Source organism: Rhinolophus sinicus, chromosome 7 (assembly GCF_057876585.1).
Source record: "Rhinolophus sinicus isolate RSI-liver-muscle chromosome 7, RSI-T2T, whole genome shotgun sequence".
Taxonomy (NCBI): Eukaryota; Metazoa; Chordata; class Mammalia; order Chiroptera; family Rhinolophidae; genus Rhinolophus; species Rhinolophus sinicus.
In genome coordinates this window covers 55,922,866-55,949,493 of record NC_142507.1, presented here as the reverse complement: position 1 = coordinate 55,949,493, position 26,628 = coordinate 55,922,866, and the positions used below count along the sequence as shown (strand labels likewise).

Below are 26,628 nucleotides of genomic sequence, written 5' to 3'. Positions count from 1 at the left end.
AGAAAATAAAAAGACATACTCTTGAATAGGAAAATTCCCCATCATCAAGTTATCAATTCGTCTTTAATTAATCTAAAAATTTAAGAAGATCCTAATAAAAATGCTAACTCTCTAGAGAGAAGCTGGTTATATTGTTTGCAGGGAAAACTGAATGAGCAGTAATATCCAGAAAAGTTCTGGGAAAGTGACACTATTCTAATAAGGAACAACTTTGATGAAGGAAAAAAATAAATGACAAAGTTAAGCCATGCAAGTACCAAAACACCCCAACAGAACAGAGCGTCTGAGTTAGATCTCAGTCGAATGTTGACAAAGAGTGGTCCAGAGTTTCTCACAGCCCCTCCAAAACTATTTATTAAATGCCTGCTTTCAAGAAAGAACGGTTAGAGGCCTAGGGGACATAACGGTGGGTAAGAGAAACACGGGCACTTCAAGGTCAGTCAGGGAGAAGACCCGGCTCCTCTGCCCTTGAGATCTTGATTTCCATAACTGACACTGTGGGCTGCTTCTTTTTCCCCTTCACTCTGCTCTAACTTCTCTCTCTTAGGTTCTGAATTTACATACGATGAGTGAGCCCTCACCCCAGGTTCCAATAAAAGCAGAAGCCTGAGCCTGAGACCTTGCCGTGTGACCCAGTGTGTCATGTGCTCTCTAGTACCAGTGAATAACCACCCTTTTTTGCTCTGAGTTTCCTGATGGGTTTTGCTGAGGGCTTCTTGCAATCATAGGAAGAACCACAGGGCTGGTCCGGTGACACTGGTCTTTTATCTTCTAATTTGCACAGGCCTGGGTGGGACCAGGGGCAGCCCCTTTAGCTAATCTGTGCCTTTCTTCTTTCTGCCTTCTCAGCAGCTTCATGCAGCTTAGGTAAAGGTCCCAAAGGCTTGTGTATCTGCCTGACACTGAGTGTGAGCGAGAGACAGCATTCCCTGGCAGGACGCCACCCTCTCCACCTGTGTCTGTGCTGGGAGCCTCACGCGGAACAAAAGGTTGTGTGAATTGAAGGTAATAAAGGGCTTTCCCATTTGAAAGTGAAGAAATAGTTATTAGAATACTAGCAAGTCAGCAGCTCAGCATTTTCAGAGAAGCCAGGCACAGCCTTTAGAGACATTTCTTCTGAGAGACCTGAGCTGTTGGAAGACCACAACCCAAATCAAGAGACGCACGCTGCTGGAGGAAGGCAGCCGCTCGCTCGCACTCAAGGACCAAGGCCAGCTCTAAGTCCTGCCCCCTCTGATTCTTACAGATCTCTCCTTGTCACGACCCTGCTGCCCTCCTGAGTGGGTGGCAAGAAGCCTGGCTTTGGGGACAACCAGCATCTCCTGCCCTGGGCCAGGCCAGGTCCCCATGCTGCTGTGGCTGCTGCTGGTCCTGAGTGAGTAGATGCTTCCCCGGGGACGGGGCTCCCGCCTGATGGCAGCCAGGGCAAACCAAGGCGCCTTGCTCTGTCCTGGGCTCCCTTTGGGGTTTACAGACGGATAGCAAGGGAGGGAAATGAGCAGAGCTGGGCTCCCAGGGAAAGCAAAGGGCCCCGAAGGCAGCCCTCAGAGGCAGCCAAGTGTACTAGCCTTGGTTTCTCTCCCATTCTTTTATCTCATAAGTAGCTTGGGGTTTTCTACCTGCCGAGCCACAGCTCCAAATCCATGAGATAAATTATTACTTCTAAGATTAGGCAGGTGGGGGAAGACCTACTGGGAGACGTGACTCCCTTCCTGAGACTTTAAGCCAATGTTTTAACGAGAGGTTGAAAAAGTGAAAGGACTGATGCCTAAGAAAGGGGATGGGGAGGGAGGCTCAGGCCCCTGGCTCCGGGCCCCCCCACCCCTGCCCTGCTGAGTTCAGATGGGGAAGGAGGAAGGGAGGGAGTGAAGGAGGGAGGGAGGGAGTGAAGGAGGGAGGGAGGGAGTGAAGGAGGGAGGGAGGGAGGGAAGGAGGGAGGGAGGGAGGGAAGGAGGGAGGGAGGGAGGGAAGGAGGGAGGGAGGGAGGGAAGGAGGGAGGGAGGGAGGGAAGGAGGGAGGGAGGGAGGGAAGGAGGGAGGGAGGGAGGGAAGGAGGGAGGGAGGGAGGGAAGGAGGGAGGGAGGGAGGGAAGGAGGGAGGGAGGGAGTGAAGGAGGGAGGGAGGGAGGGAAGGAGGGAGGGAGGGAGGGAAGGAGGGAGGGAGGGAGGGAAGGAGGGAGGGAGGGAGGGAAGGAGGGAGGGAGGGAGGGAAGGAGGGAGGGAGGGAGGGAAGGAGGGAGGGAGGGAGTGAAGGAGGGAGGGAGGGAGGGAAGGAGGGAGGGAGGGAGGGAAGGAGGGAGGGAGGGAGGGAAGGAGGGAGGGAGGGAGGGAAGGAGGGAGGGAGGGAGGGAAGGAGGGAGGGAGGGAGGGAAGGAGGGAGGGAGGGAGGGAAGGAGGGAGGGAGGGAGGGAAGGAGGGAGGGAGGGAGGGAAGGAGGGAGGGAGGGAGTGAAGGAGGGAGGGAGGGAGGGAAGGAGGGTGGGAGGGAGTGAAGGAGGGTGGGTAAAGGGGCTGGAGGCAGCAGTGGAGGGATGGGCCAGGGGTGTGTAGATGAGCCACCACTGTCCATGAAAAACACCGCAGGCTGCTTTCTGTCATTTAGGGGTGATGAGAGCTATAGCGTGAGAACAAAGACGTGGAGAGGAAGAATTGCAGACGCAGCGGGGGCTGGGCTGTAGGGAAGGTTCTCAGAGGGGATCTAACTGCAGAGGTTGGAAACCCATTGCTCGGTGCTAATCTGTACACCTTGGCTCCCTTGCAGCCCCTGGACGAGGACAATCAGGTCAGTCCCCCATCTCTGTGTCCCTGCTGGGTTCTGGCCGTGGGTTCTCTTGGCCAGCACGGCCTAGTCCCAGAAATGACAGCTGTGGGGACGTGGCAACGTGGGCGGTGTCGCCACTCTGAGTTCATACCTGCTGCTGCGGTAGGCGAGCCCACCCTCCTGCGATTTCTGCAGACTTCTGGTCTTTCCCCTCCACCAGGATGCCTCGGTGTAAGGACCAAGGACTGGGGGCCATTTGCTAATGTGGACGGGCCCTCAAACTCGACCTCCTCTGTTCCCTAAGACCCCTCCCTCTGTCTGTGCCACTATCAAAGGGCACAGAAATAACTCCCATCCACAGAAAACAAGGCTGCAGCTAAATCTTGACACACCCCCAAAAGGAGCTCATGTCACTGTCATGCTTCAACTTCTGGTCCCATCAGTCAGTTACAAGTCCAGACACAAATGTGACTTCCCAGGCAGGGCAGGCGCCCCTTCATCCGATTCTTTGTATCCTTCACTTATGACTGTGCCCAGCTTGGGTGGTGAGGATACAAGGTTGCCTTCCCCACAGAATCTCAAATTAAGCAAGGCGTCAAAGTAATGAAAGTGGAAAACTCTTGTTCGTTACATTTTAACAACCAAGTAAAAAAGTGGTTTTTCAGAGTCTGGAACCTGCTTCTGAGGTAGGTGCGTCCCAGGCTCACCTTTTCCTTGTCGGGACCAGGGCAGCCCACACTCCCAGCGTCACACCTGCTGAGCTCTTCCGAGCCTACAGCAGAGATCTGACACCTTCCCGGCCACCTCCAGCTGCAAAGGATGAGGAAGGACAGCTTCTGTCCCAGGCGCTCCCCAGGGACTTTCTGTCCCATTTCCCCACACACACACACACACACCCATCCTAACAGGAACTGCCCGGGGAGGCTCCCAGCTGCAGGCTGGACCCTGCCTCTTCTCTAGCCCCCTCCCCTCCCCTCCCCCTGCCTTCATTATCCTGTTTCCTATGCAGGGTTGGAGCCCAAAGCTTCACTTCTCCTCGAACCTCCATGGTCCACAACCTTCAAAGGACGGACAGTGACTCTCATATGCAGGGGTCCCCGTTCTCCAGCCCAGGGGCACGTATCTTGGTATCGTGACAAGAACTCATTGAAAGAAAACTCTGAAGAGATTCACATAGAGACATCTGGAGATTACACATGCAAGACCCGCGGATCTTCCATTAGTGACCCCGTGCATGTGGAATTTTCACATAGTAAGAAAGGGAGTCTGTGAAATTAAGCCCCTGGGCAGCATGTCTGAGGACGCACAGGCAGCCCCCATGTAAACAAGCAGGGGGGTGTTCAAGGCCAACCCCAGCAGGGAGGACGGGGGTGGGGGGCTCGGGCTGTGTTGTCCCTCTTCTCAGACACCTAGAGGAGTCACCAGGCATAACTGGACCCGAGTCTGGAGAAGAGCACAGCGTGAAGTCCTGTTTTAACAGTCAGTGTGGGAATTTCATAGGGACATTTTCCGGGAAGTAATTCACTGTCCTGGGACCACAAGGAGATGTTGATGGAGGACGTTTTCCTCATGGGCAGGAGTGGGGGCTGGGAGAAGGAGGTGGCAGAGGATGGATTGTGTGTGTTCCTCCACCCTCTGCAGAATGGCTGGTCCTCCAGGCCCGACACCCTGTCTTTGAAGGAGACAACGTAACTCTGAGATGCCAGGGGAAGGACGATGAGAAGGCCAAGGAGAAGAGTTACTACAAAAATGGGAAAAAACTTGGTGGTACTAATAAGTCAGATAGCATCATAGTGTATTCAGCCTCCAGGGACAAAAGCATTTACCACTGTACTGCTTCTCGGGAACGTTTTTGGGGATGGTGGACGGAAACTTCAGACTATCTAAGGATCCAAGTTCAAGGTAACAGCTGCACACGTATGGGTAGCGGGACATGGCAGGGAAACCCCGCGGGGAGTGATGGGTGTTCGTCCGTCCTTGGGGAGCATGGAAAACCTCGTGTGGCCCAGCCATGGGAGGGAGAAGGAAGCAGCCCACCCGCTCGGGTCTCTCGTTCCTGGTGACTGGTGCTGAGAACACATGTGAGTCTCTCCTGGAGCTCAAGCCTCACTGCCCCTGGATCCTGTTTGTTCTTCTCTCTAGAGCTGTTTCCCCATCCTCGGCTGACAGCCAGCCCCTCCCAGCCCGCCGAGGGGAGCCCAGTGACCCTGACCTGTGAGACCCGGCTCCCTCTGCAGAGGTCAGATGTCCAGCTCCGGTTCTGCTTCTTCAGAGAACGCCAGGCCCTGGGGTCAGGCTGCAGTAGCTCCCCGGAGCTCCAGATCCCGGCCATGTGGCGTGAAGATGCAAGGTCTTACTGGTGCCAGGCTCAGACGGTGACTCTCAGTGTCGCGAAGAAAAGCCTGAGGTCCTACATACATGTGCGGAGTGAGTGTCTGGGGGGTGCTCTTCCACAGCCAGAGCTGGCACAGGAGAGCGGGATGGCATCTGTGTCCTGGGACGGTGGCCAGGACAGGGAGGGGCGTCCAGCTGTCCTAGCAGCCTCTCTTGAGGTTCGACACTGGCCTGGCTTCCCTAGAACAGTGTCTTCTCTCCACCTCAGGTAATAGTAGTTATTGATCACTTTCTGGGGGCCCAGGCCTGTGGGGGCTGCAGAGACGTAAGGGACATGCGCTGTCACGTCAGCGGGTGGCTTGGGGCACAAACCTGCCGCCTTCAGAGGTTCCCCCACGGTGCTTCCATTGTTTACTGAAACTTACTCCAAAACATCAGGAAAGAGGGATATCCCACGAAGTAAGAGTCAGAGCAGAACGTGGGGAGGGGGCGGGGAAGCTGGAGAAGGGTAGGAGAGGGCCTGGGATTCTCAGGAACATTCCCACCGTTCTGAGGGGTCCGTTGGTGCCTCGAAGATTCCTTAGAGGTAAACGTCCCTGTACTGTGACTACAGCCACCACCAGGTTTAAGGCCAAGGGCCCGGGGCCCACGTTCCCTGCGGATGGGAAGCGCTGAGGAGTGGGCTGAGGGAGGGCGTTGCTCTCTTTGTAAGAAATGACACAGTTCACTCTTTGGATGCTGGCTTGCTGCACCCGCTTCTATTGGCTTGTTCACGGCAGCGCCGGCCTTGCCCTTGGCCCTGAAGTGTCTGCCACTGGGACCCTCCTGTGTCACTTTATGTCCTCCCAGGGGTCCCTGTGTCTGGCGTGAATCTAGAGATCCAGCCTCGTGAGGGGAAGCTGATTGAAGGAGAAAACCTGGTCCTTGTCTGCTCGGTGGCCAAGGGTACAGGGACTGTCACATTCTCCTGGCACAGAGAGGGCACACAGAGAAGCCTGGGAAGAAAGACCCAGCGTTCCCTGTCGGCAGAGCTGCAGGTACCGTCCGTGAAGGCGCACGACGCCGGGAAGTACTACTGTGCAGCTGACAACATGCAGGGCCCCATCCTCAGCCAGCGGCTCAGAGTCACCGTGGCAGGTGAGCGCCTGACAGCATTGGCTCAGCCTTGGTTTGTGCACCGGGTTTAGAGTCTCTGTTAGCCATGAGGACTGTCTGAAGGTGGCAAAGGAGCAGAGGGATGAGGATTGAAAAGCTAATCAAAGGATAGCAAAGATGGCAAAATACGTTGAAGACACCTTTCTTGTTGCACAGAGGCCCGATCGGTGATGAAATCAGTTCCCCAGGAATGCTCCTCCTGGCTCAAGCGACACATCTACATTTACACTCATCCAGTGGAGACACGAATCTGTCACAGCATGAGTTTCTCTGACGGCCTTTTTGTCTCCCTCAGTTCCAGCGTCTCGGCCCGTCCTCACCCTCAGGGCGCCCGGGGCCCAGGCCCTGGTGGGGGACACAGTGGAGCTGCACTGTGAGGCCCAGACAGGCTCTCCCCCGATCCTGTACCGCTTTTACCACGACGGTGTCACCCTGGGGGACAGCTCGGCCCCCTCTGGAGGAGGAGTGTCCTTCAACCTGTCTCTGACTGCAGAACATTCTGGAAACTACTCCTGTGAGGCCGACAATGGGTTGGGGGCCCAGCGCAGTTACAGAGTGATTCTCAGTGTCACAGGTGAGCAGGATATGTCTCAACGTTACAGCCAAGAACACACTGTCTTCTTTCCAACAGCCCCGTAGGGACATCCGAGCAGACTCCCCACTTTTTCTCCTCCAGCTGAGAGTTCTGGATTCTTCCTTCTGACTGTACACTCAGTAACCATTTTTCAATCCCATATACTAATCAGGCAAAGATTTTTGTTGAAGTTTCTTCCGTAGTGTATTTCTACTTTTATTTATGTCAGTAGTTTTTCATATAAAATAAGTGGGAAGGGTTGCATATTTAAATTCATCACAGATGAATTCAAGCTTTGCAGGAAGTAGAAACTGCTTGCTACACTCTGTTGACATAGATTTATAAATATGCAAGATATGAATTTTTAGAGTTGACATATTGACATTTTCTGATAATCAAACCACATAATAAAAGTATAAATATTTTTAAACAACCTTTTAAAAAATATTATCTCTATAGCAGAAGTTTATTTAGAAAGCATTAATAATATCAGTAAAGCATCTTTTTTTTTAAGTATCTCACTAAATATTATACTATTGATAGTCACTGATTAAAAAACCATCAAAGATGAAATAATGGTCTCTTCATAGAAACACATGTGCATTCTTTACATTGAGTTCCTCCCTTTAGAACTTAGCCACAAAATTATTGAAAAAAATTCTATGTGGTACAAAAGGATTTTGTGGTCATTCCCCCATATCATTACAAAGCATTTTAAAGATTTTGCTATTTAAATTGAAGCAATCTGAAGGGTACTGAAAAGGCAACATGTCCCCATATACTGAGAGTGAACACACAATTGAAAGCCCCACTGTCAATTCCTCCGTGTCACAGAGGAATTCCTTCTTAGGAAGGAAGGATTTGACGTCCTTTGCAGGCGACACGCAGCCTCAGTGCAATGCCAATATGAATATTAGTAAAGCTGAATTTCTTGCTTTCTAGTTAAAAACCAAATACCCTTAAATACTTTCATAGTCTCTTCTCACACCCCAGTGGGTTGTCTTGCACACCCACCCCCACTTGGAGACCCCTGGAGTTGCTGATAAGCATGACGTGTTTCAGGCCTAGAACTCTCTGATTCTCTGGGAATGGGCATGTGGGGCCTGAGGTCTGGTGAACCCTCGAGGGAGAGATGCAGTGAAAGGAGCTGAGAATTACTGCACTCAGCATGCAGACCCCCAGAGAAGCAGGGGGTGGGAGGGTTCTGGGCAGATGGCAGAGCAGGAAGCACCAGCAGTCTGTCTTCCCACCGAGATGACACCTGCCTTGGCAATGTCGGTCTTGGTAATTACCTGGTGACTCTGGCGTCCCTGAAGGCTCACACCTTTCAGGACACTTGCTTGGGCAGCAAAGTGCAGTGACTTTCAGCTGTTAGCACAGCAGCAGCTACCATCACCCACCCCTTTTGATTATTGGTGTCACATGATTACATCTTTATATATGGGTGCCCGAAAGTATAAACCAATAATTCTCTTCAGGGCATTAGTCTCAAGATACACAATTGGCCAATAAACATATGAAAAGATGCTCAAAAATCACTGATTCTTAGGGAAATGAAAATCAAAACTATGATGAAATATCACCTGAGACCCATTAAAATGGCTACTGTGGGGGAAAAAGAAACAACAGAAAATAAGCAGTGTTTGCAAGGATGTGGAGAAATTGGAGCCCTTGTGTTCTCTTGGGAACATAAAATGGTGCAGCCATTTTGGAGAACGGCATTAAAAATTAAAAACAGAAATACCACATGACCCAGCAAGTCCACTCCTGGGTATCTACCCCTTAAAAGTGAAAGCAGGTTCTCAAAGAGATATTTATATACCCGTGTACATAGCAGCATAGTTCATAGCAGCTAAAACGTGCAGGCAACCCAGGAGTCCATCAATGGATAAATCATTAAGTGAAATGAGGTATATACGTATAATGGAATAGCATTCTGACTTAGAAAGAAAGGAAATTCTGATACATACTAGGACATGGATGAAACTTGAAGCCATCATGCCAAGTGAAATAAGCCTTGTATAAGATACTTACTGTAGTTCAAATCACAGAGACATGAACCAGAATGGTGGTTGCCAGGGCTGGGGAGATGGGGAATGAAGAGCCGTGTACCACGTATACAGTTTCCATTTCCACGCTTAGAAGTTCTGGAGATGGATGGTGGTGACGGTCGCATATTACGAACATATTTAATGCCACTCAACGGCACACTTAAAAATGGTTATGGTGGTAAACTTTAGATGGTGTGTCTTTTATGCAGTAAAAATAATTGGGACAAATAGGAGGATACAACGTGGGTGAAAAGGCGCACACAGGTATGCAAAGTCCATGTACAGACTTCCCGCTGAGGCCCTTGGCTTCCGGCTCAGCTGCTGCATGGTGCAAAGGATGCACAGGAGGCCCAGGCCCAAGGCATCCTTTCTATTTGGCCAAAAGCAGAGCTTGGCATTTCCGCCCTGATGAGGCAGCCGGTGGGATCTGTCTGTCTTGCTGCCAGCAGGGGGCGCATTTTCAGGTTAAATCATCCCCGTTCAATAAATGGTCACCAGACTTCACCCCTTGAGCCATTCTGACGCACAGCAGCGCTGGCCGTCCTCGCCTACCTTCTCCCGCCAGTGAAGCACGCAGCTGGCACCTGAAGGACGTCCGCACAGCCTGGCAGGGCCCGCAGTCTTACAGGTCACCTTCCATGTTAAGTGTTTATTAGTAATCCATCTATTAATCAAATATAAGGATTTTCTGTTCCTCCTGGCTGCCCTATTTCTATCACAACCAATTACAATGGAAGTCATGGTTGGGAGTCCTGTATCTGGACGATTTTGTACCAATCTGGATCAATTCAGTCATCCATTCATTGACGAAGTGTTACCTGCCAGGCACAGCTCCAGCAGCCGGAAATGCAATGAACCACCTGCTGAGTCCTCACGCTCAGCAAACTTACATTCTGTTGGGGGAATCAGTTGTACAACGACAGATGACAGAGAGATAGATAATGAGATAGATAGATAGAGAGATAGAGAGATAGAGAGATAGATAGAGAGATAGATAGATAGAGAGAGAGATAGAGAGATAGAGAGATAGATAGAGAGATAGATGATAGACAGATATCAGTACCAAACGCTGTATAGAAAAAGCAAGGTAATGAGAGATAGAAACGAGGTCCTGTGTTAGACAAGCGTGGAAGACTAGGTTTAAATCTAAGACTCAGGAGTCACTCATGTTGAGAAACAAACCTTGCTGTTGGCTGTCATTTCTATCAATGATAATAGCCAACAGGTAGCAAGCACTTGACATACACGATTTGTATGACAGTAGCTTGAGATATCAGTGTTATTAGCTCCATTTTACAAAGTAATAAACTGAGACTCAGATTAACAGTTTTTAAGCACCGTGGTCACATTGCTAATAAAGGGCCGAGACAGGATTTACACTCAGGTTTCCCTGAGGCCCAGGCCCGTGCTCCCTACTCCAGAGCTGGGCCGGGTACTTCCTTTATTTAGTAAGTTATCATGTACACGGACTTAATTAAAACTGCCGGTGAACGGCGTTTTCTCCTCAGTTCCAGCGACTCGGCCCGTCCTCACCCTCAGGGCGCCCAGAGCCCAGGCCCTGGTGGGGGACACAGTGGAGCTGCACTGTGAGGCCCAGACAGGCTCTCCCCCGATCCTGTACCGCTTTTATCACGACGGTGTCACCCTGGGAAGCAGCTCAGCCCCCTCTGGCGGAGGAGTGTCCTTCAACCTGTCCCTGACTGCAGAACATTCTGGAAACTACTCCTGTGAGGCTGATAATGGAGTGAGGGCCCAGCGCAGTGAGGTGGTGACACTCAACGTCACAGGTGGGTTGGTGGCACCTGGGCTGTAGGTGACAGTTATGGTCAACGCAATATTTCTCCAACAGGCTGTACAAAGTCTACCATTTTCAAAGAGTTTTTGAACGTGCACACCAAGCTTGAGAATCCTGAAGATTGGTCCTGATTTCATGGGAGAGAGGGGAAGCGAAGACATTTTAGATGCTGGCACTCATCCGCACGTGCCATCATTTTTGAAAATTACAAATTATCCTGGAGATCCTTCAAATGAAGGAATCAGAACCTGGCACAGCCCTGCCCCAAAGGTCTCTCACCCCCACACATGGGTTCTGTCTAATCCACAGTATTTGCCACTGGGACTCAAGTCCAGGTCTCTCTCTCCACCTAGGGGCTTCCACGAGCAAAGTAACCATTACTGTGGGGGTCATCGGGCTCCTGAGTGTCCTTGGCCTTGCTGCTACCGCTACTTGGGTGAATTGCTTCAGAACCCAAAGGAACCCAGGTGGGTGCCTGCGTCTTGCCCTTTGATGTTGTGACTTCTGCCATGGCTGTAATAATTTGTACTTGTGTGGTGCACCTTACAAAGGTCAGTTCTTCCCTTCCACGTACGAGACCCTCGGTTCCACTCACGGCCACTCCACAGGCGAGAGTGACAACAGGAGAGAATAAATTTTCAATGAAGTTGTTTCTCCGTGTATTGAAGTTGAGATTTAAGTCAGGCACTAGTTTTGTTTCCAATCACAAATTAGAAAGTTAAGTATTTACTGTCCCACCCCCACCCTAAAATTTACTGAAAACAAAAAGAATTTTAGAAAGTCCTCCATTTGTAACAAGAATAGACAGTAGCTATAGTTACAAACTATAAACTCTGAGATATATTTGAATACCAGCCAAATGTGAAATGTGGATAAAATTAACAAAGATACTGAGAGTGAAATTAAAAATCTCAATTTTTGATCATTTGTTGCTACTATATAGAAACACAATTGATTTTTGTGCATTGATCTCATTTCCTGCAATCTTGCTAAACACACTTTTTAGTTCCAATATCTGTTTTGTAGATTTCCTCCAATTTCCTACATAGATGATCATGGCATCAGTGAATAAAGACAGTTTTTCTCCTTCCTTTACAATGTGGATTCCATTGATTCCCTGAGCCTTATAACCCAGGCTAGAACCTCCTCTACAAAGTTGACCAGAAGTGGTGACAGCACACGTCTTGTTTGGTCCCTGATCTCATGGGAAAGTATCTGGTCTCTCACCGTTAAGTACGATAATGCTAGCTGTGGATTTCTTGTAGACGCTCTCTAGTAGGCTGAAACAGGCCCTCCCATTTGTAATTTGCTGAGAGTTTTTATAGGAAAAATGTTTATCAAATGCTTCTACATAGATTGAGGTGATTAGATGGTATTATTTTCTAGTTTATTGATACGGTTTTTGAATTTTGAATTTATACCAGCCTTGCATTTCTGGGGTCAACTTCACTTGGTCATGAGTGTTGAATTGTATGTGGTAAAATTTTGTTAAGAATGTTTGCGTCTGTGTTCATGAACGATATTGGTCGGTAGTTTCACTTTCTTGTTGTGCCTCCATCTGGCATGATGTGAAGATAACACCTTAGTTATTACCACTTCCCTTTTGTAGAGCCATATTTCCACAGGGTATCTTTTCTTTCGGTCTGAAGGAATGCTTTTAACATTTGTTATACTCTGGGTCTGTTGGTGAACCTGATTCGTAACATTGCCGAAGTTGTCAATATTCTTCCTGATTTTCTGTCTGCTTGATCTATCAAGTATTGAGAGAGGGGTATTGAAATCAGCAGCTGTAATTGTGGGTTTGTCCATTTCTTTTTTTGTTGTTTTTTATTTTTAAAACAGTTTTAAGTTTTATTACTATAAACAGACGTATGAAACTTGGTAGGTGTTCCGTACTTTCTAAAATTGCCTTATAGCATTCTACAGGGTTTGTTTTGTCCATTTCTTCGTGCAATTCTATCAGGTTTGCTTTATATATTTTGAAGCTCTCTTATTAAGAGCTTAAATGTTCATAACTGTTGTACGTTTTTCATGAAATGACCACCTTATCCTTATGAAATGACTGTTTTTGTCCCTGGTATTGTCATTTACTCTGAAATAGTCTTTGACATTAATGTGTTAATGTCAGTAGTGTTAGCTTGGTATTTCTTTATCTATCCTTTTACTTTTAACCTATTTGCACCCTGATGTTTAAAGCAAATGTCTTATAGATAGCATATAGTTAATTCTTGCTTTTTTCCCATTATGACAGTTTCCACCTTTTCCTAACATTTCAGACCCTTTACATTAGTGTGGTTATTGATAAAGTTAGGTTTAAGTTTATTATCTTGCTATTTGTTCCATCTGTTCTTTAATTTCCTTTTCCCCTTTTTTTTTTCTATCTTCTTTTAAGCCAATTGTTGTTGTTTTATTCCATTCTATGTCCTTTGTTGGCTTATTAGCTATATAACGTTGGTATGTTATTTTAGGGGTTATAGTGTACATAGCTATCTTACCACAGTCTATCTTCGCGTGACCTGTCACTTCACGGGTAGCATGAGAATATTACCGTAGTGCACGCCACGTCTTCCCTCCCAGCTGCAGTGTTATCCCTTTGTGAGTAATCAATTATCTTTGAAAGAGATTTAAATATAATTTTTAAATCTTGTATATTTACTTATGTAGTTACCACTTCCGACATCCTTCATTCCTTTTTCTGGATCCATATTTCCATCTGGTAGCATTTTCTTTGTACTATGGGTCCTGCTGGTGATAAATTATTTCAGCTTTTGCATGTCTGTAAAAGTATGTTGCATTCATTTGTAAAAGATGCTTTTGCTGGCATAGAAGTCTAGGTTGAAATTTCTTTTCTTTCAGTGTTTTAAAGATGTTACTCTACTGTCTTCCTGTGGGTATGTTTCTACAAGAAATCTGCTGTCCGCCCTCTCTTTGTTCATCCATGACTGCTTTCCTTTCTCTCTGAATGTTTTCCTTTGAATGCATGGACTCTTTTATTCAGTGCTTTGAATGCTTGTAAGGTTTCAAGATCTTATATTTTGGAATCACTAATCTTTTACTTTCTATCTGCCTCTCTGCATGGTGTAATGTGGCATCTCTATTCTGTCAGGCCAAATGCTTCTGTTCTCGCTTCCTCAGGGCTCATACGAAAATCAAGCAAATAAACACAAACACACAAATAAAATACATGCATCTCAGTTTAACAAAAAAGTTTACATAGTTTCCTTAATGATGCTGGTGAAGCATTGCCTTCTCACCCCTCTTTTCAGCTCAAAGAGCCTCCATCCTTCTGTTCCTTTGCGTGAAAAATGACATCAACATCCTATGAGTGATATTTCAAAGCTTCTTAGTATTTTCTTAAATAACATGACACATAAAATTATGTGTGTGTCACTAGCCCCTACAGTACTCCTCAGAACATTTGTCATGTACTTAGAGTCTATTATATGCAGTTTTATAGTGTGTCTAATTCTCCCAATTAGTCAACAAGTACATTTCAGTTTAATTCAACCAAAGTGATTACCGCCAAATTAGAGAGGAAGAAATAGAGATTTGGGGAAGTTAGACAACCTTTTCAAACTCATATATCTATTCTATGAAGAGTGAAAGTTAGGGATTAACTGGGGTCAGTCTCCTTTGGGTCCATCTTCTCTCTATTACATTTCAGTGAATTGTAAAAGCCTGGTCACACCTCATACTTTCAGAATTACTTTTCTATCTCATGGTCTATCTGGGATGGTCAGTAGCATACTAGAATGCAGATATTAGAATCTCAGTGTTGAAGCTGATCATGTTTACAAAAAAAAAAATTGCTCAATAAATGCAACACCAAATAACACTCGGGAAGGAAAGATTGCCAGCCATGGTGTTACGTGAGCCATGATGGCTGGAGCCCAGGAGGGTCCATCCTTCAGATCTAGAGGAAGTGTCATGTTAAATAACAAACTCAGTGCACTGACCAGAGGGTCTCTGCCTTTCTCATTTCAAAGTCTTGCTAACTGGACTCCCCTCTCAGCGGTTGTCCTGTTCACGACTGACCATTCATCTTGGAGAAGTGCAGGCCTTCCGGGTTTTTCTGACAGTGAAGAACTCTGCTCCTTGAGCCTGACCTTCAAGTTCCCAGAGGGAGTGACCTGTGTTTTTGACCTTATACTTGAAACTGGCTTGAAGTTCCAGCAATGTAACTTGCCAAACACTTGATCTGTGGCAAGTAAATTAAACTCTCCAAGCCCCGCTTCTCGAGCCGTTTAATAGTTGTAATAAAAGTATTTACCTTTTAGGCGCCAAGGGACCATCTATGTAAACTGCTTAGTGCAGTCTCTGGCCTGTGTCACTTCAGTGACTGTCAGCTTGTGTTATAAATGGCCGTCCTCTCGGTCTGTTTCCCGTGGACAGGTGAGGGCGTAGACTGGCTCTCAGGTGCGTCCTGGGTCTTAGCTAACCTGCCCACAGGGGGGACACTGGTTGTTGACTGACGTGGACTGCAGTGGCTCAGTGGAGAGAGAGAGGCCAAGGTCCTGGTTCGACTCAGGACACCTTGTCCCCATAGGCAGGCATCATAGGTGGTACGGGTCAGCCATCTGCTGTCGGAGGTGAGGCCGAGTGTGTCCAGTGGGCACTGACCAGCGGCCCAGTGGGGCAGGTCTTGGGCCACCAAGGTCAAGGGTGGCAAGCTGGGATAAGGCTCGTGCTGGGACAGGCCCGAGGGATTTTCATACTTCAGTGACAGTAGAACACAACTTTGTTTTCAAAGTGGATGGAGGAGATTTCCAGATGAGGTCTACAGATAATCACCCACGGCAAAGTTTTCACTTTGTCATTCTTCTGGTCCTCAGAGGACATGCTCTAATCTGTTCAGTTGTTGAACAAGTTTCTGTTGAATCGTAGTTCAACATTCTAGGCACTGGGAATGCAGAAATAATGGAGACAAGGTTTATTTGCAGCCTCAAGCAACACACCATTTCATGAAGGAGAGAGTTAGAGGCAAACACGGAAATAGATAATTACGGTAAAATGGAGTGATTTTCATATCGCGGCATTTTATGTGCATGGAGATAGGTACTTAACACATTCTGTTGGCCTCAGGGAAAGTTCTGGAGGAGGAAAGGTAAGGTGGAGTTGGCCAGGTGAGAGAGAAGGAAAGAAGGGGTACGGAGAAAACAATATGCACCCTGTGTTGTTGAAATGGACTTGTAAGGGTCACAGGTAAGGAGAGGTCCGAGTTCCTCGCGGGGCAATCCTCCTGTGTTATCCTCTCGTGAGGATCCGGGGTCGGTCTCAGCTCCGTGTCCGGCCTCGGTCTCCACGTCTGCCCTCAGGGCTGTAGTCAGGAGAGAGAAGTGGGGATGGGGAAGGCACTGGCCTAGAGTTAAGTGTTAAGTCGTCTCTGTCCTCTACTCAGTCACAGTACTTAGTGGACAGTTACTGATCGAACAACAGTTCAGAGTAAGTGTCAGTCTGTGTGAATGTCTTTCAAGACCCGCCTTCCGTATCGATAACGTCCTCTGAGATTTTCTATAGCTGAGACTTAGAATGATCTGGGAAAGGATGTTTAACCCAGCGCCCGTGATCGCACAGCTCACTTACCTTCAATGTTCCTTGGTTTGTTTTCCAGGAGGACTTTCTGCCACTGGGACACCTAGGTGAGGTCTGCTTCCTGTGTCGCCAGCATGTCCATGATTTGTTTCTATCCACTAGAGCCGGACAAGGAATTGTGTACATTACAGAACGTTAGACTCGACTTCCTAGGCACATTTTCAAACTCTTACGAAGCCCAAAAATGTGATTAGGAGGCCACTTTCAACCACCGCTGTGACTCCACTCACGCCCAGAACTCGTGTTATTTGCGACCCGGGCTGGTTTATCTGCTTCCTGACGAGCGCTCGAGTAGACAGCCTGCCCCCGACATCTGAGGGGCGCCACCTTCGCAGGGCTGCAGGTCATTCTTTCTCTCACTGGCCATCCGTTCACTCATTCACTCATCCAGGGATTGAGCGCTGAATGCCAGCCATGTTTGATTCACAATAGTAAACACTGGAGGAAAGGAAATTGAGAAAAACACATTTTCCTGAAGCTCCTTTATGGTATCTTCCAGGAAATGTGGACTTTTGTAATATGAGGCAGAAAATTGAAACAGACCATTTAAAACAAAGGTCAAGTTCTGTGGGAATGGAGTCCTCATGCAGCAATGTTCAAGCACTTAAATTTTTGAACATACTAGGACATTAGGCAAATACAAGTGTTTACTCATCAAAGGGAACCTGAAACCATGTGGCTTTCTCCCTCTGCCCTTGCCCCAGTCACCCTTCTCTCATGCCGTCCTGGGACCTCATCCCACGCCCCTGCTGACATTTTCCTGAAAGAGCCATTAGACTCTTAGAGGAAGCAGCCATGACATTTGTACATGACCCATGCTGAGCTCTTCCTGGATATTGGCTTTGTTGAAACTATAAGTGATTTCCTCCTTTGCCTATCTCCCCCATTGCAGTTATGGTCCCACTGCGGGTCAGGGGCACTCCTTGACCGGGCCCTGCAGCTCACATACCCGAGAGCTCACCTGCTCCGAACCAGCCCTAATGGAGCTGCAGCCCGTGTACAGCAATGGTGAGGGCTTCCTAAGGGCAGGGACCTCTGGGGAGGGGCCAGGGCGGAGGGGAGAGGGCGACAGGCTAGGACCCAGTCACATTCAATAGAAAAAGGGCATTCCTGACACGATGTCAGGGGTGGAAGGTGGTTATGGACTGCTGGCTGGAGGGAGGGTCTGCAGTGTGGGCTCTTAACAACAGCCAGGTGTGATCTGTTCTCTCACAGTGGGCCCTGGACACGGCAACGTCATTTATTCCCAGGTCAGCAGTATCCAGCATTCGAAAGGAAATCCAGGTGAGACACCTTCCAGATGGGCAGAGGTCAGGTAGCAGTGCGTTGTCAGGTATATCAAAGTGTCATCTCAGACCTGAGGCCAGCATGGAGGAAACGACCTGCTGGTCGTGTGCTGCCAATCCACTAATCATGTCACTTCCCAATCACTTGTCTACACTGCTGCCACTACCCACAGACTCCAAGGACAGACGCTATAGTTTTTCACTGTCATCTGGTACAAGGCCTGGGAAACAAGGCCCCTCAAGGATTTTTTTGAATGAATGAACAGAGTTGCTAAACTAAGCCTCTCGTAATCTAATGTGAATGAAGACCATTGTCATTCCCTGAACTGGTCTCTATGTCTAATCTTGCTCTCCTCCAATGTTCTAAGTCTATTTCCAGCACGATCCCTCTGACACGCACAATTGATCATGTGATTGCCCGGAGGAACTGTCCTCAGTGACCTCCCATTCCAAAGCTTGACCTTTGCCCCTTCTGCACTGTGACCCACCCTCTGGCCTCCGCCCACGTCCATACTTTGGCTCTTCTGAACTCTTGGCGTTTTCCTGACCACACTGGGCTGTTTCACGGTTTGGCGCTTATTTCTCCTGAAATGTCCTCACCCCTACCTAGTTTACAGGGTGATCCCTGCTCACATTTCAAAATACAGTTCACACACGACTGTCAAACTTACAGGGACTCCCACCGGCCCTCCCTATGTCCTCACCTGGGAGGAGCTGCTCACCTGTTGTGGCAACTGCACTGTTTGATATGCACGTCTACCTTGGTGCCCACGGGACCTGTCACACTGGTGTCCATGTCTGTTTCTCCCCTTAAAAACGACAGAGTCCTTGATCAAACGGACTTGGCGCCATTTCTGCCTCCTTAGAGATTACCAATGCTTAATAGAAGGTCACTGTTCAACGAATGCTGGTTGGCTGTATAAATAAATGAAACAGATTCAAAGAACCTCTTGAAGGATAAAAGAAGTACACACATCAATTTTTTTTTTTTAATGCTCCACTACAAATCGTGGATTTTCTGGGAACTTGCTGTGTAGCGTGAGAATGCCAAGCCCTCTCTGGCCGCCTCCAACTTCCCTCTGCGAAGTGAAGTGAATCATGTTTGCCACCATATCCTAGCGATCAGTACACAGAGGCCCTGGGGAGAGCGGGCTGTAGGGGGCGTCTCTGCTGGGGCAGAAAGAAGGAAATGGTCAGGGAAATTGCTCTGGGCATTTGGTGGCAGGTGAAAGGCTTTGTTGTATGTGTGTGTGGTGCTGCGCTACTTTGTGAGGACTTGAGAGAATTCAGCGGAGGAAACAGTGCAGAGATGAGGCAGCAGAGGAAAGCCTGGCTTAGAATGCACTGCGTGTAGGTCGTAAGCTAGAACATATCAGCCACAGTCTAATCCTTTTCTTTTCTCCTCCCATCCAAAAGAAAACTCACCAAGGATGCATCAAGAGGATAAAGTGAGTTACGATTCATGCTTCCTTTCCCCTCTGCTCCTTCCCCTCTGCATTTAGTCATTGGCTACCTGTGCTTTTTTTCCTCCAGGAACCTGCAGTCATCTATTCCGAGTTGAAGAAGGGACATCCAGGTGGCTGTGCAGGGCAGGCCAGCAGTGGAGGCAGAGCCCGTGAAGATGCTGCAGAGAACTATGAGAATGTGTCATGTGCATTGTCAGGCGTGGAGCATTAGCGCTGCACCCAGACTGGCCCACAGAGACCCTGGGAGGCAAGCAGCTTGGCCAGTCTCCCTGTTCTCGCCAAGTACTCACCCTCGTTCCCTGCAGATCTCTGCCTTCCAGTGAGCTGGGCTGTGGGGGATGTGAAGCCGTGGGAATGTCTGCCAACCTCCTCTGTGCCTGGGAACAGAGTGGGCAGCATTTGAGCAAAGCTGCATTGTCTTCAGAATAGAGACCCACGTGGAGGTGGGCGAGCCTTCAGCTCGTGGGACCGTGGATTGGAGGGGGATCACAAGTGTGTGATCAGGCCCGTTTGATTTAAGTGTAGGGGGAGATGTTCATGTACCATCTCTGCTTAAATTTGCTTTCAGCCTTTTGTTTCCTTTTCTGGGTGGTTGACAGTGGTATCACTGATGGTCTATGGTATATGCTACGTCCCAGCTACCAAACTGCAAAGGACCAAAAGAATTTATTCTAGCTACATATATACTATGTCTTCATGAAATACATACCAGTACTAAGAATATCTCTTGCTAAATAACACAGTCTATTTAATGGGAGAAAGCTTCCACGTTGTCTGATTAGATATGTCATGGAATGAATAATGTTCCCTCAAAATTTATATTTTCGAACTCTAAACGCCAATGTAACTATACTTGGAGACAAGGCCTTTAAGGAGGTAATGAAGGTTAAATGAATTATAAGGTGGGCCCTAATCCGCTTGGACTGGTGTCCTTACAAGAAGAAGAGATACCAGTGGCATCTCCATGTCCCTTTGTGCACACAGAAGAAAGACCACATGGGACTAGAACAAGAAAACAGCCACCTGCAAAGCTCACTGGCGGCCAGGGAGAGACTCTCAGAAACCAACACTGCCAGCACTTTGATCCTACACTTCCAGCCTCCAGAATTGTCTGATACTTAAGTCACCTAGTCTGTGGAATTTTATTGTGGCAGCCAATGAAGACTAATGCAGATTTATACATGGTATACAGATGATTAATGATTAATGATGATGATAGTCAGACAGACAGACAGATAGATAATAGATAGATAGTGATAGGTAATAGGCAGATAGATAGATAGATAGATAGATAGATAGATAGATAGATAGATGATAGACAGATATAGCTATGTAGATATACAACACACACACACACACACACACACACACACACACACACCCCCAACCCTCACAGCTGTGGTCTCTAAGCTGTTTCCTCTCTCACTGGATAAAACATCCCCATATCTGTAATAGTTCAATTTTACTGTTTATTCCACATCCGCTGTTTGAAGGCTACAGAAGCATCAGCACCAATCTTGGAAATTCAGGAAAGCCAATGAGTGACATGACTCAGGTGGTAAAGCTTAATGTCACTCAGGGGCCCTCATGACCTGAGCTGGCAGTGGATGGATAGATGCACGGCATCCAGTAGGCTCAAAGAAGGGCACCCTCTCCCGTTGCTTAAAGACTCCCAATCAATTCTTCAGCTGACTGACAAACATTGAGGGTCCACCACTGAAGAAAAAAAAATTGTTTTAAGTATGCCATTGTGTTTAAGTTTCAGGGAAAATGGCAGAATCACTTTTATTCATGAGTTCTGCTGAGGCAGGAAAGGTGTGGGGACAGAACCAGGAGTGCAGTTTCCAGGCTGTCGGCCTCACGCTGAAAGGTGCTGGCTCAGCTAGTAAATGGCCATCAACTGTGATTGGATGGCCATCAGCTGTGGCTAGTTGGCCGTCAGCTGTAACCAGGGAGCCACTGGCCACTAATATAACTGCCGTGGCTACGCTAGCAGAAAATGGGGGCTAGCAAGATGGTGGCTGAGCTAGCAAGAGCGGATTGCAGAGAGGCGGATGCCGCCAGCGAGAATATAGTGAGATGACTCCCCTGTCTATGGCTGCATGGGTGTTCCTTGTTGGCCTCACCATGTCCTGCGTTCTTATGTGGGGAGCGGGAGCAGAGACCCCTCAGGCTGCCCTGCATGACACATGGCGCAGCGAGCAGGACACCCTGCGCGACAAAAAGGATAATTAAAATTGTTCACCGCTATGACCTTGTGTTACACTAAACTTTTATTGTTCTGAAAACAATAGACCTTAAAAAAACGTAAGTTCACTGATGACTGATGTACATCAATTGATACAATGTGTGGACATCATTGATTTTGCACCAGCCATTGTTCATGACTTTGGTTAAATGACGCAGTGATGCTTTGCAAACCTTGCAAATAATCATAAAGGTAGTAAGTGTGTTTCAAATTTTACGCTTTTCCCCTTGAGAGTCGGAAGCTTAGAAAACAGAAAGTATAACACATAGCAAAATTCAAGGTGCCCTTTGTGTGTCATCTGTGGAGTTGGTAGGGTGGTGCTCAGGTGTGGTCTGAAGCTGCTCCCTGGGTGTGTTGGTTCCAGAGCCTCTTGGGAGGGGCTCTGGTGCAGGCCACAGTCAGCCAGTGCCTGTGCCCTGCCCATGGCCACCTGGTATGAGTTACAAAGGGTCTGCAAATGATTGCCACTTGTGCTGGGCTTGGAGGCACCTGGGAGAGGCGAGCTTCAAACTGAGGCCAGCTGCTGCCCCAGGCTTGAGCCTGCCCAGCAAGAAGTATGGGGCGTGCTGAAGCCAGATGCTGCTTGTTTGGGGTTTGTGAACTTTGAGAGGTCTTAGGAAAGTCTGCAGCATGAGCCAAGACAGGCCATTTGTGTGGAAAAGGCACTGGAAGTGGCTTGGGTGGGCCTGCAGGTTGGCTGGGGTGGGGCCTCAGAGAATCACCTGGGCGGGGCCAGTGGTGTCAGCCAGTTGATGGAGACTCACACGTCCTGCCCACCTGCGTCTGCACGCAGCGTGGAGGGAGGGCTCAACAAAGAGCCCACGTTGCCACATCCCCACAGCTGTCATTTCTGGGACTAGGCCATGCTGGCCAAGAGAACCCACGGCCAGAACCCAGCAGGGACACAGAGATGGGGGACTTCCGCCGGCTCCTCTGTCCAGGAGAAAGCTGCCCTTCCAGCCCTCACCCTGACGCCAGGCAATTCAGTTCCTCCCTGTGTGTCCCTGGTGCCTTTCGAGCTGCTGCCCCAGCGCTGGAGCTCAGAGCAAGTGATTCCATCAGTAGGTAAGTCTGTGTTCAGTTCGTTTAAGAGAAGCGCCTGGGACTCCAGCCGCCCTCTGTCTCACTCTGCCACAATTTCCACTGGTTTTCACAGCAAGAAGTTATGGGGATTTCTCTCCCCGGCACTGAAACCCTGGGCTGGGGAGCCTGATGTGGGGTTGAGACCCCTCACTCCTCCAGCGGGACCTCTGCAGCCAAGATATCCCTCCCAATTTGAAACCATCACATGTGGGACCAGCTTGTTCCATGTCTCCACCCCTCCTTCCAGTTTTGACGTGGCTTTTTATGTATGCCCTTAGTTTTAGGGTTTCAGTTCAGCTAGCCTTCAGGGGGTTCTCAATGCTGGTTGTTCTATAGTGTAGTAGTAATTCTGAGGTGTTTGTGAGAGGAGGCGAGTGCAGCATTTACCTAATCCGCCATCTTGACCAGAAGGCAATACCATACTGTTTTAATTACTATAGCTTTGTAATATAGTTTGAAATCAGGGAGCATGATTCCTCCAGCTTGGTTGTTCTTTTTCAGGATTGCTTTGGCAATTCAAGGTCTTTTATGGTTCCATACAAATTTTAGGATTAATTACTCTATGTCTTTGAAAAATGCTGTTGGAATTTTGATAGGGATTTCAATGAGTCTGTAGATTGCTTTAGATAGTATGGGCATTTTAACAGTGTTGATTCTTCCAATCCATGAGCCTGAAATAGCATTCCATTTATTTATGTTTCCTCAATTTGTTTCATTAATGTTGTATAGCTTTCAATAAACAGATCTCTCACCTCCTTGGTTAAATTTGTTCCTATGTATTTTATTCTTTTGATGCAATTGTAAATGGAATTGTTTTCTTTCTGATAGTTTGTTATTAGTGTATAGAAATGCAACAGATTTCTGTGTGTTGATTTGGTGTCCTGCAAATTAACTGAGTTGCTTTGTTCAGCTCTACCATCCCTGCTTTTTCAAGTGTTCAGTGAGACGCCAGAATACCTCTGCAGCCTACATACTCCCAGTCTTGCCTTCCAAGTAAAGGGTCACTGGTTTGGACCTTCAGGGCTTTGCCACTTACTTTTGGAGAACATGGAGCTCTTGCTAAATGTGTGGAAGGATCTATGTTTACCGCCAGCTTCTTTATTCCCTTGATTTGGTTTTGAATTTGAATAGGAAAGAACAGAGGATTCAAATTATCACAGGGAAAAGAACTGATAGGAGTGATAGATAAAAGGTATCCAGCACGCCCGTAAGTAGCATTCTCCAAGAAGCCAACAGAATAAGCATACGTGAAAAATGCTTAAAGGTAGACTAGAAACGAGAATCCAGAACACTGGTGCAGAATTGCAAGCAAGACAATAGTCTGATAAAGTTATTTCACTTCAAAGATAAAGAAAGAATTCGCTTGGGCAAATAGGAAAAAGTCAAGTCATGTGGAAAAGGGGGAAAAGCAGTCTTCAAACTTATCCAAAGCTGAATTCAAAACTAGAAGACAATAGACCAATGTTTCAGGAAAAGAAAGCTTGACCTAAGAATTTCAAACCTAGGTATCTTTTAAGAGTAAAGGGAGAGACTTTCTAACACACGAGAACTCAGTTCCTTTAGCACTCAGGAGCCCTTAAGACAAAGTGTGACTTAGAACTGGTGACAAGTGTTGATCAAATCCATTTAAATAGAGCACTAACATTAAGCAATGGTGAGAACTGTGGTTATAGACTTGGCATAATGTTATAAATTTTAGAAATATATAAATTACATTATTACTAATAAACATCAGGAGGTGGATGAGTTAAAAACTTATGGGAAAAGGTAAAAGTAGGCTGATTTCTTTCTTTTTCTACCAGGAAATAAGTAGATATTGTCTAATTAAGAAAGAGAGCTGTAAGAATACTACAGTTACAAAGTTAACCACTAAAAGAGCTAGAAAGAAACTATAGCCCTTTCAAAACATGAGTAATGTAATACACCCCTAAAAGAAAATATCAGGGATCAAAAGAAAATAAAGCAATTACAAGAAAGTTTGATAATATGAAATTCAAGGACAGAGTTAAGACCAACATATTTGTCATATGAATACATATATAAATGTGATAAATAATTCTATAAAATAGACAGATTTGAAATCTAAAAATAAAACCCAGTAGGGTTTCACATATATTATATGCAAGAAATAATTCTAAAACAAAGTGACCTAAGAGATAAGGTAAAACGATGATAAAACCATATCAGGCAGACAAACAAACAAGAATTGGAATTATAACATTAATTGAAGCAACACTAATTCAATCTAATTTCATATATATATATATATATATATACACACATATATAAAAAGGGTACTGCATAATAATAAAGAGTATAATCTGCAACAAAGATTGATTATGGATTTCCATACATCAGATCACATAATTTTACAAGTCGACCAAAAGTAAGTATTATAAATATTTTATAAATCAACCACAAATAAGTATTACATGAAAAGATCTGCTTAACATATTTAATAAACTAGCTATCTTCCATACTGAAGGTGAAGAATCCACCTTTTTTTAAAGGCCCATGGAGTACTAAATAACAATTCCAAAAGACCACAGTAGGTCACCGAAAAAAAATCTCCATAAATTTCAGAAAGTAGAATATATATACACCATATTCTTGGATTAAAATAAAATTAATGATAAAATGTTATTAATAGCAAACAGAAAAATAAAAAACCTACCATTTAAATATTTGAAGACTCTTTAAAAATTCGTCTGTCAAAGAGGAAATCCAAATTGAAATGGTACACTACCTAAAACATGCTATAATGAAAAGACTGCATTAGAACTTACGGAATGGCTAAGGCACAAAAGAAAATTCACAGCTTTGAACATTCATGTTACTAAATAGGAAAAAATGAAACGTATAAATATTCAATTTTATAATTTAGAAAAGCAAAAGTATGAGTAAGAAAAGCAGAAATTTGTAAATTAGGAAACAAGAAAAGGAACTGATAATTAAGTTCAAGAGTTGATTATTTTGCAATAGAGAAACAAGCATCAGGAAATAAAAACTAGAGTTGTGCTGAGATATGAAAGAAATTCTGAACATAAAAATCATCATAGTAAATATTTAAACAGTTGCCAAGGAATAACATTATTAAAAAACATCAGTCTAAGGTAGTTTCACAGTTACATTTTTCTAATTTTAAAAAATGAGATAGTTTGATTTAAAGACGAATAATTCCAAAGCTGTCTAAATGGCCCTCGAGCACTCAAAAGTTAGAAGGATCCTTCCTAAATGTGATGACAATTATATATCTCAAGCCAAAAGTTAGATTTACATTTAATGAAGAATCCTAAAATAATTGCCTGTAATGCTGGAAAAAGCAGGGAAATTTAGGATTGTTCGGGTAGTATGTTTTAGACAGGAGAAGATCATTTGTGCTGTGGTAATAATTCCAAAAATTGAGTGACTCAGCACATGCTAATTTAGCAGTACCTTCTAAACTGAATTTATGCAAACCTTACGAGCCAGGAACTCTACCTACCCCAGGTACAACTCAAAAAGAAAAAAAAAAAAGAAAAGAAAAGAAAAAAGCATTCACACATGTACCAGGGGAAAATAGAATATCCGTAGCTGCGAGTGTTAGTGCCAAAAGCTCGTAAAGATTCTCTGTGGAGTCCGAGGCCCTCCTACGGACCAGTGGGGTTCACCTCTGCTTGTCCTTGTATGCTTTTCTTCTCTCAGAGTGCGTAGAACGGATGGGACATAAGTAAGACAATGTGCATTTGTAGATATGAAATTATGTGTCGCCTTAGGAAGACCAAAGTATGAGCCCCAAAAGAAGGGGTGGGAACATTTATTTGAAAGAAAGAAACTGGCATGCCTTATGGCAGCTAACGTCTTAGGGATCGCTGTGGACCAGGATGACGAGATGGAAACTTGACTTTGAAAAAGTTATAAAAGCAATACGCTTACATAGTATTAAAAAAATAAACAGTAAAGATCTTTCAACATAAAATGTCTCTTTCTCATTCATAGTTCTTGAAGGGTAACCACTGTTTCTGGAATACTTCCAAGAAAAAAATATATATACTTATATCCATTTACACACACGTGTTCTAGTTTTTACACCCACCCCAGGGGGAGAATACAACAACCCAATCTACTCCTCACGTTTTCCTCTTCCAGTTAATCAGATGGTCTTACCTCCTTCTGGACAGACTGACTGCACCCTCCACCGCTGCATCAGAACACCCTCAAACAGCACCACATTCACGCTCGTTTAGGTTGCCTTCAGTTTGGGCCAATTAGGTTAGGAGTGATGCTACAGTAAACACTGGTTGAGA

General features: G+C 46.3%; 2 protein-coding genes and 1 long non-coding RNA gene across 8 annotated transcripts in view; 2 read left to right on the top strand and 1 right to left on the bottom strand.

Moving 5' to 3' along the window:
* Window positions 1–751: 751 nt before the first annotated feature.
* On the top strand, window positions 752–19,733 carry LOC109438731 (Fc receptor-like protein 3). Of its 2 annotated transcripts, XM_074318525.2 has the most exons (15): window positions 752–1,005; window positions 1,247–1,375; window positions 2,759–2,779; window positions 3,768–4,010; window positions 4,400–4,660; window positions 4,901–5,185; window positions 5,942–6,229; window positions 6,543–6,821; window positions 10,381–10,659; window positions 11,021–11,134; window positions 16,279–16,306; window positions 17,152–17,267; window positions 17,475–17,543; window positions 18,962–18,993; window positions 19,079–19,733. In XM_074318525.2, the coding sequence occupies exons 2-15, from the start codon at window positions 1,348–1,350 to the stop codon at window positions 19,220–19,222; spliced, it is 2,187 nt and encodes a 728-aa protein (XP_074174626.2). In that variant the 5' UTR covers window positions 752–1,005; window positions 1,247–1,347; the 3' UTR covers window positions 19,223–19,733. The 2 variants fall into 2 exon arrangements, with proteins under 2 accessions (XP_074174626.2, XP_074174627.2); XM_074318526.2 differs by lacking the exon at window positions 10,381–10,659.
* Window positions 13,849–26,616, bottom strand: LOC141568459 (uncharacterized). Of its 5 annotated transcripts, none has more exons than XR_012491592.2 (7): window positions 26,489–26,614; window positions 25,017–25,098; window positions 19,302–19,388; window positions 18,971–19,179; window positions 18,268–18,460; window positions 15,835–16,697; window positions 13,849–15,567 (listed from the first exon to the last, which is right to left on the bottom strand). It is a non-coding gene; the product is annotated as an uncharacterized LOC141568459 (long non-coding RNA). The 5 variants fall into 5 exon arrangements; XR_012491590.2 differs by having other exon boundaries at window positions 13,849–15,984; window positions 16,251–16,697; window positions 26,489–26,612; XR_012491591.2 differs by having other exon boundaries at window positions 13,849–16,697; window positions 19,059–19,179; window positions 26,489–26,616.
* The window catches only part of FCRL5 (Fc receptor like 5), a 42,890-nt gene continuing 37,661 nt past the window's right edge, over window positions 21,400–26,628 (top strand). Inside the window, exon 1 of the mRNA XM_074318520.2 lies at window positions 21,400–22,324. The gene's annotated coding sequence lies outside the window, so the exon portion shown is untranslated. The remainder of the gene's footprint in view (window positions 22,325–26,628) is intronic.

Excerpts from the sequence above, each read along its gene's own strand:
- LOC109438731 (XM_074318525.2), top strand. The coding sequence starts at position 1,348 with ATGCTGCTGTGGCTGCTGCTGGTCCTGA. Across the intron at positions 2,780-3,767 it reads CCCTGGACGAGGACAATCAG|GGTTGGAGCCCAAAGCTTCA; the intron begins GTCAGTCCCCCA and ends TTTCCTATGCAG. Across the intron at positions 4,011-4,399 it reads GCATGTGGAATTTTCACATA|AATGGCTGGTCCTCCAGGCC; the intron begins GTAAGAAAGGGA and ends CACCCTCTGCAG.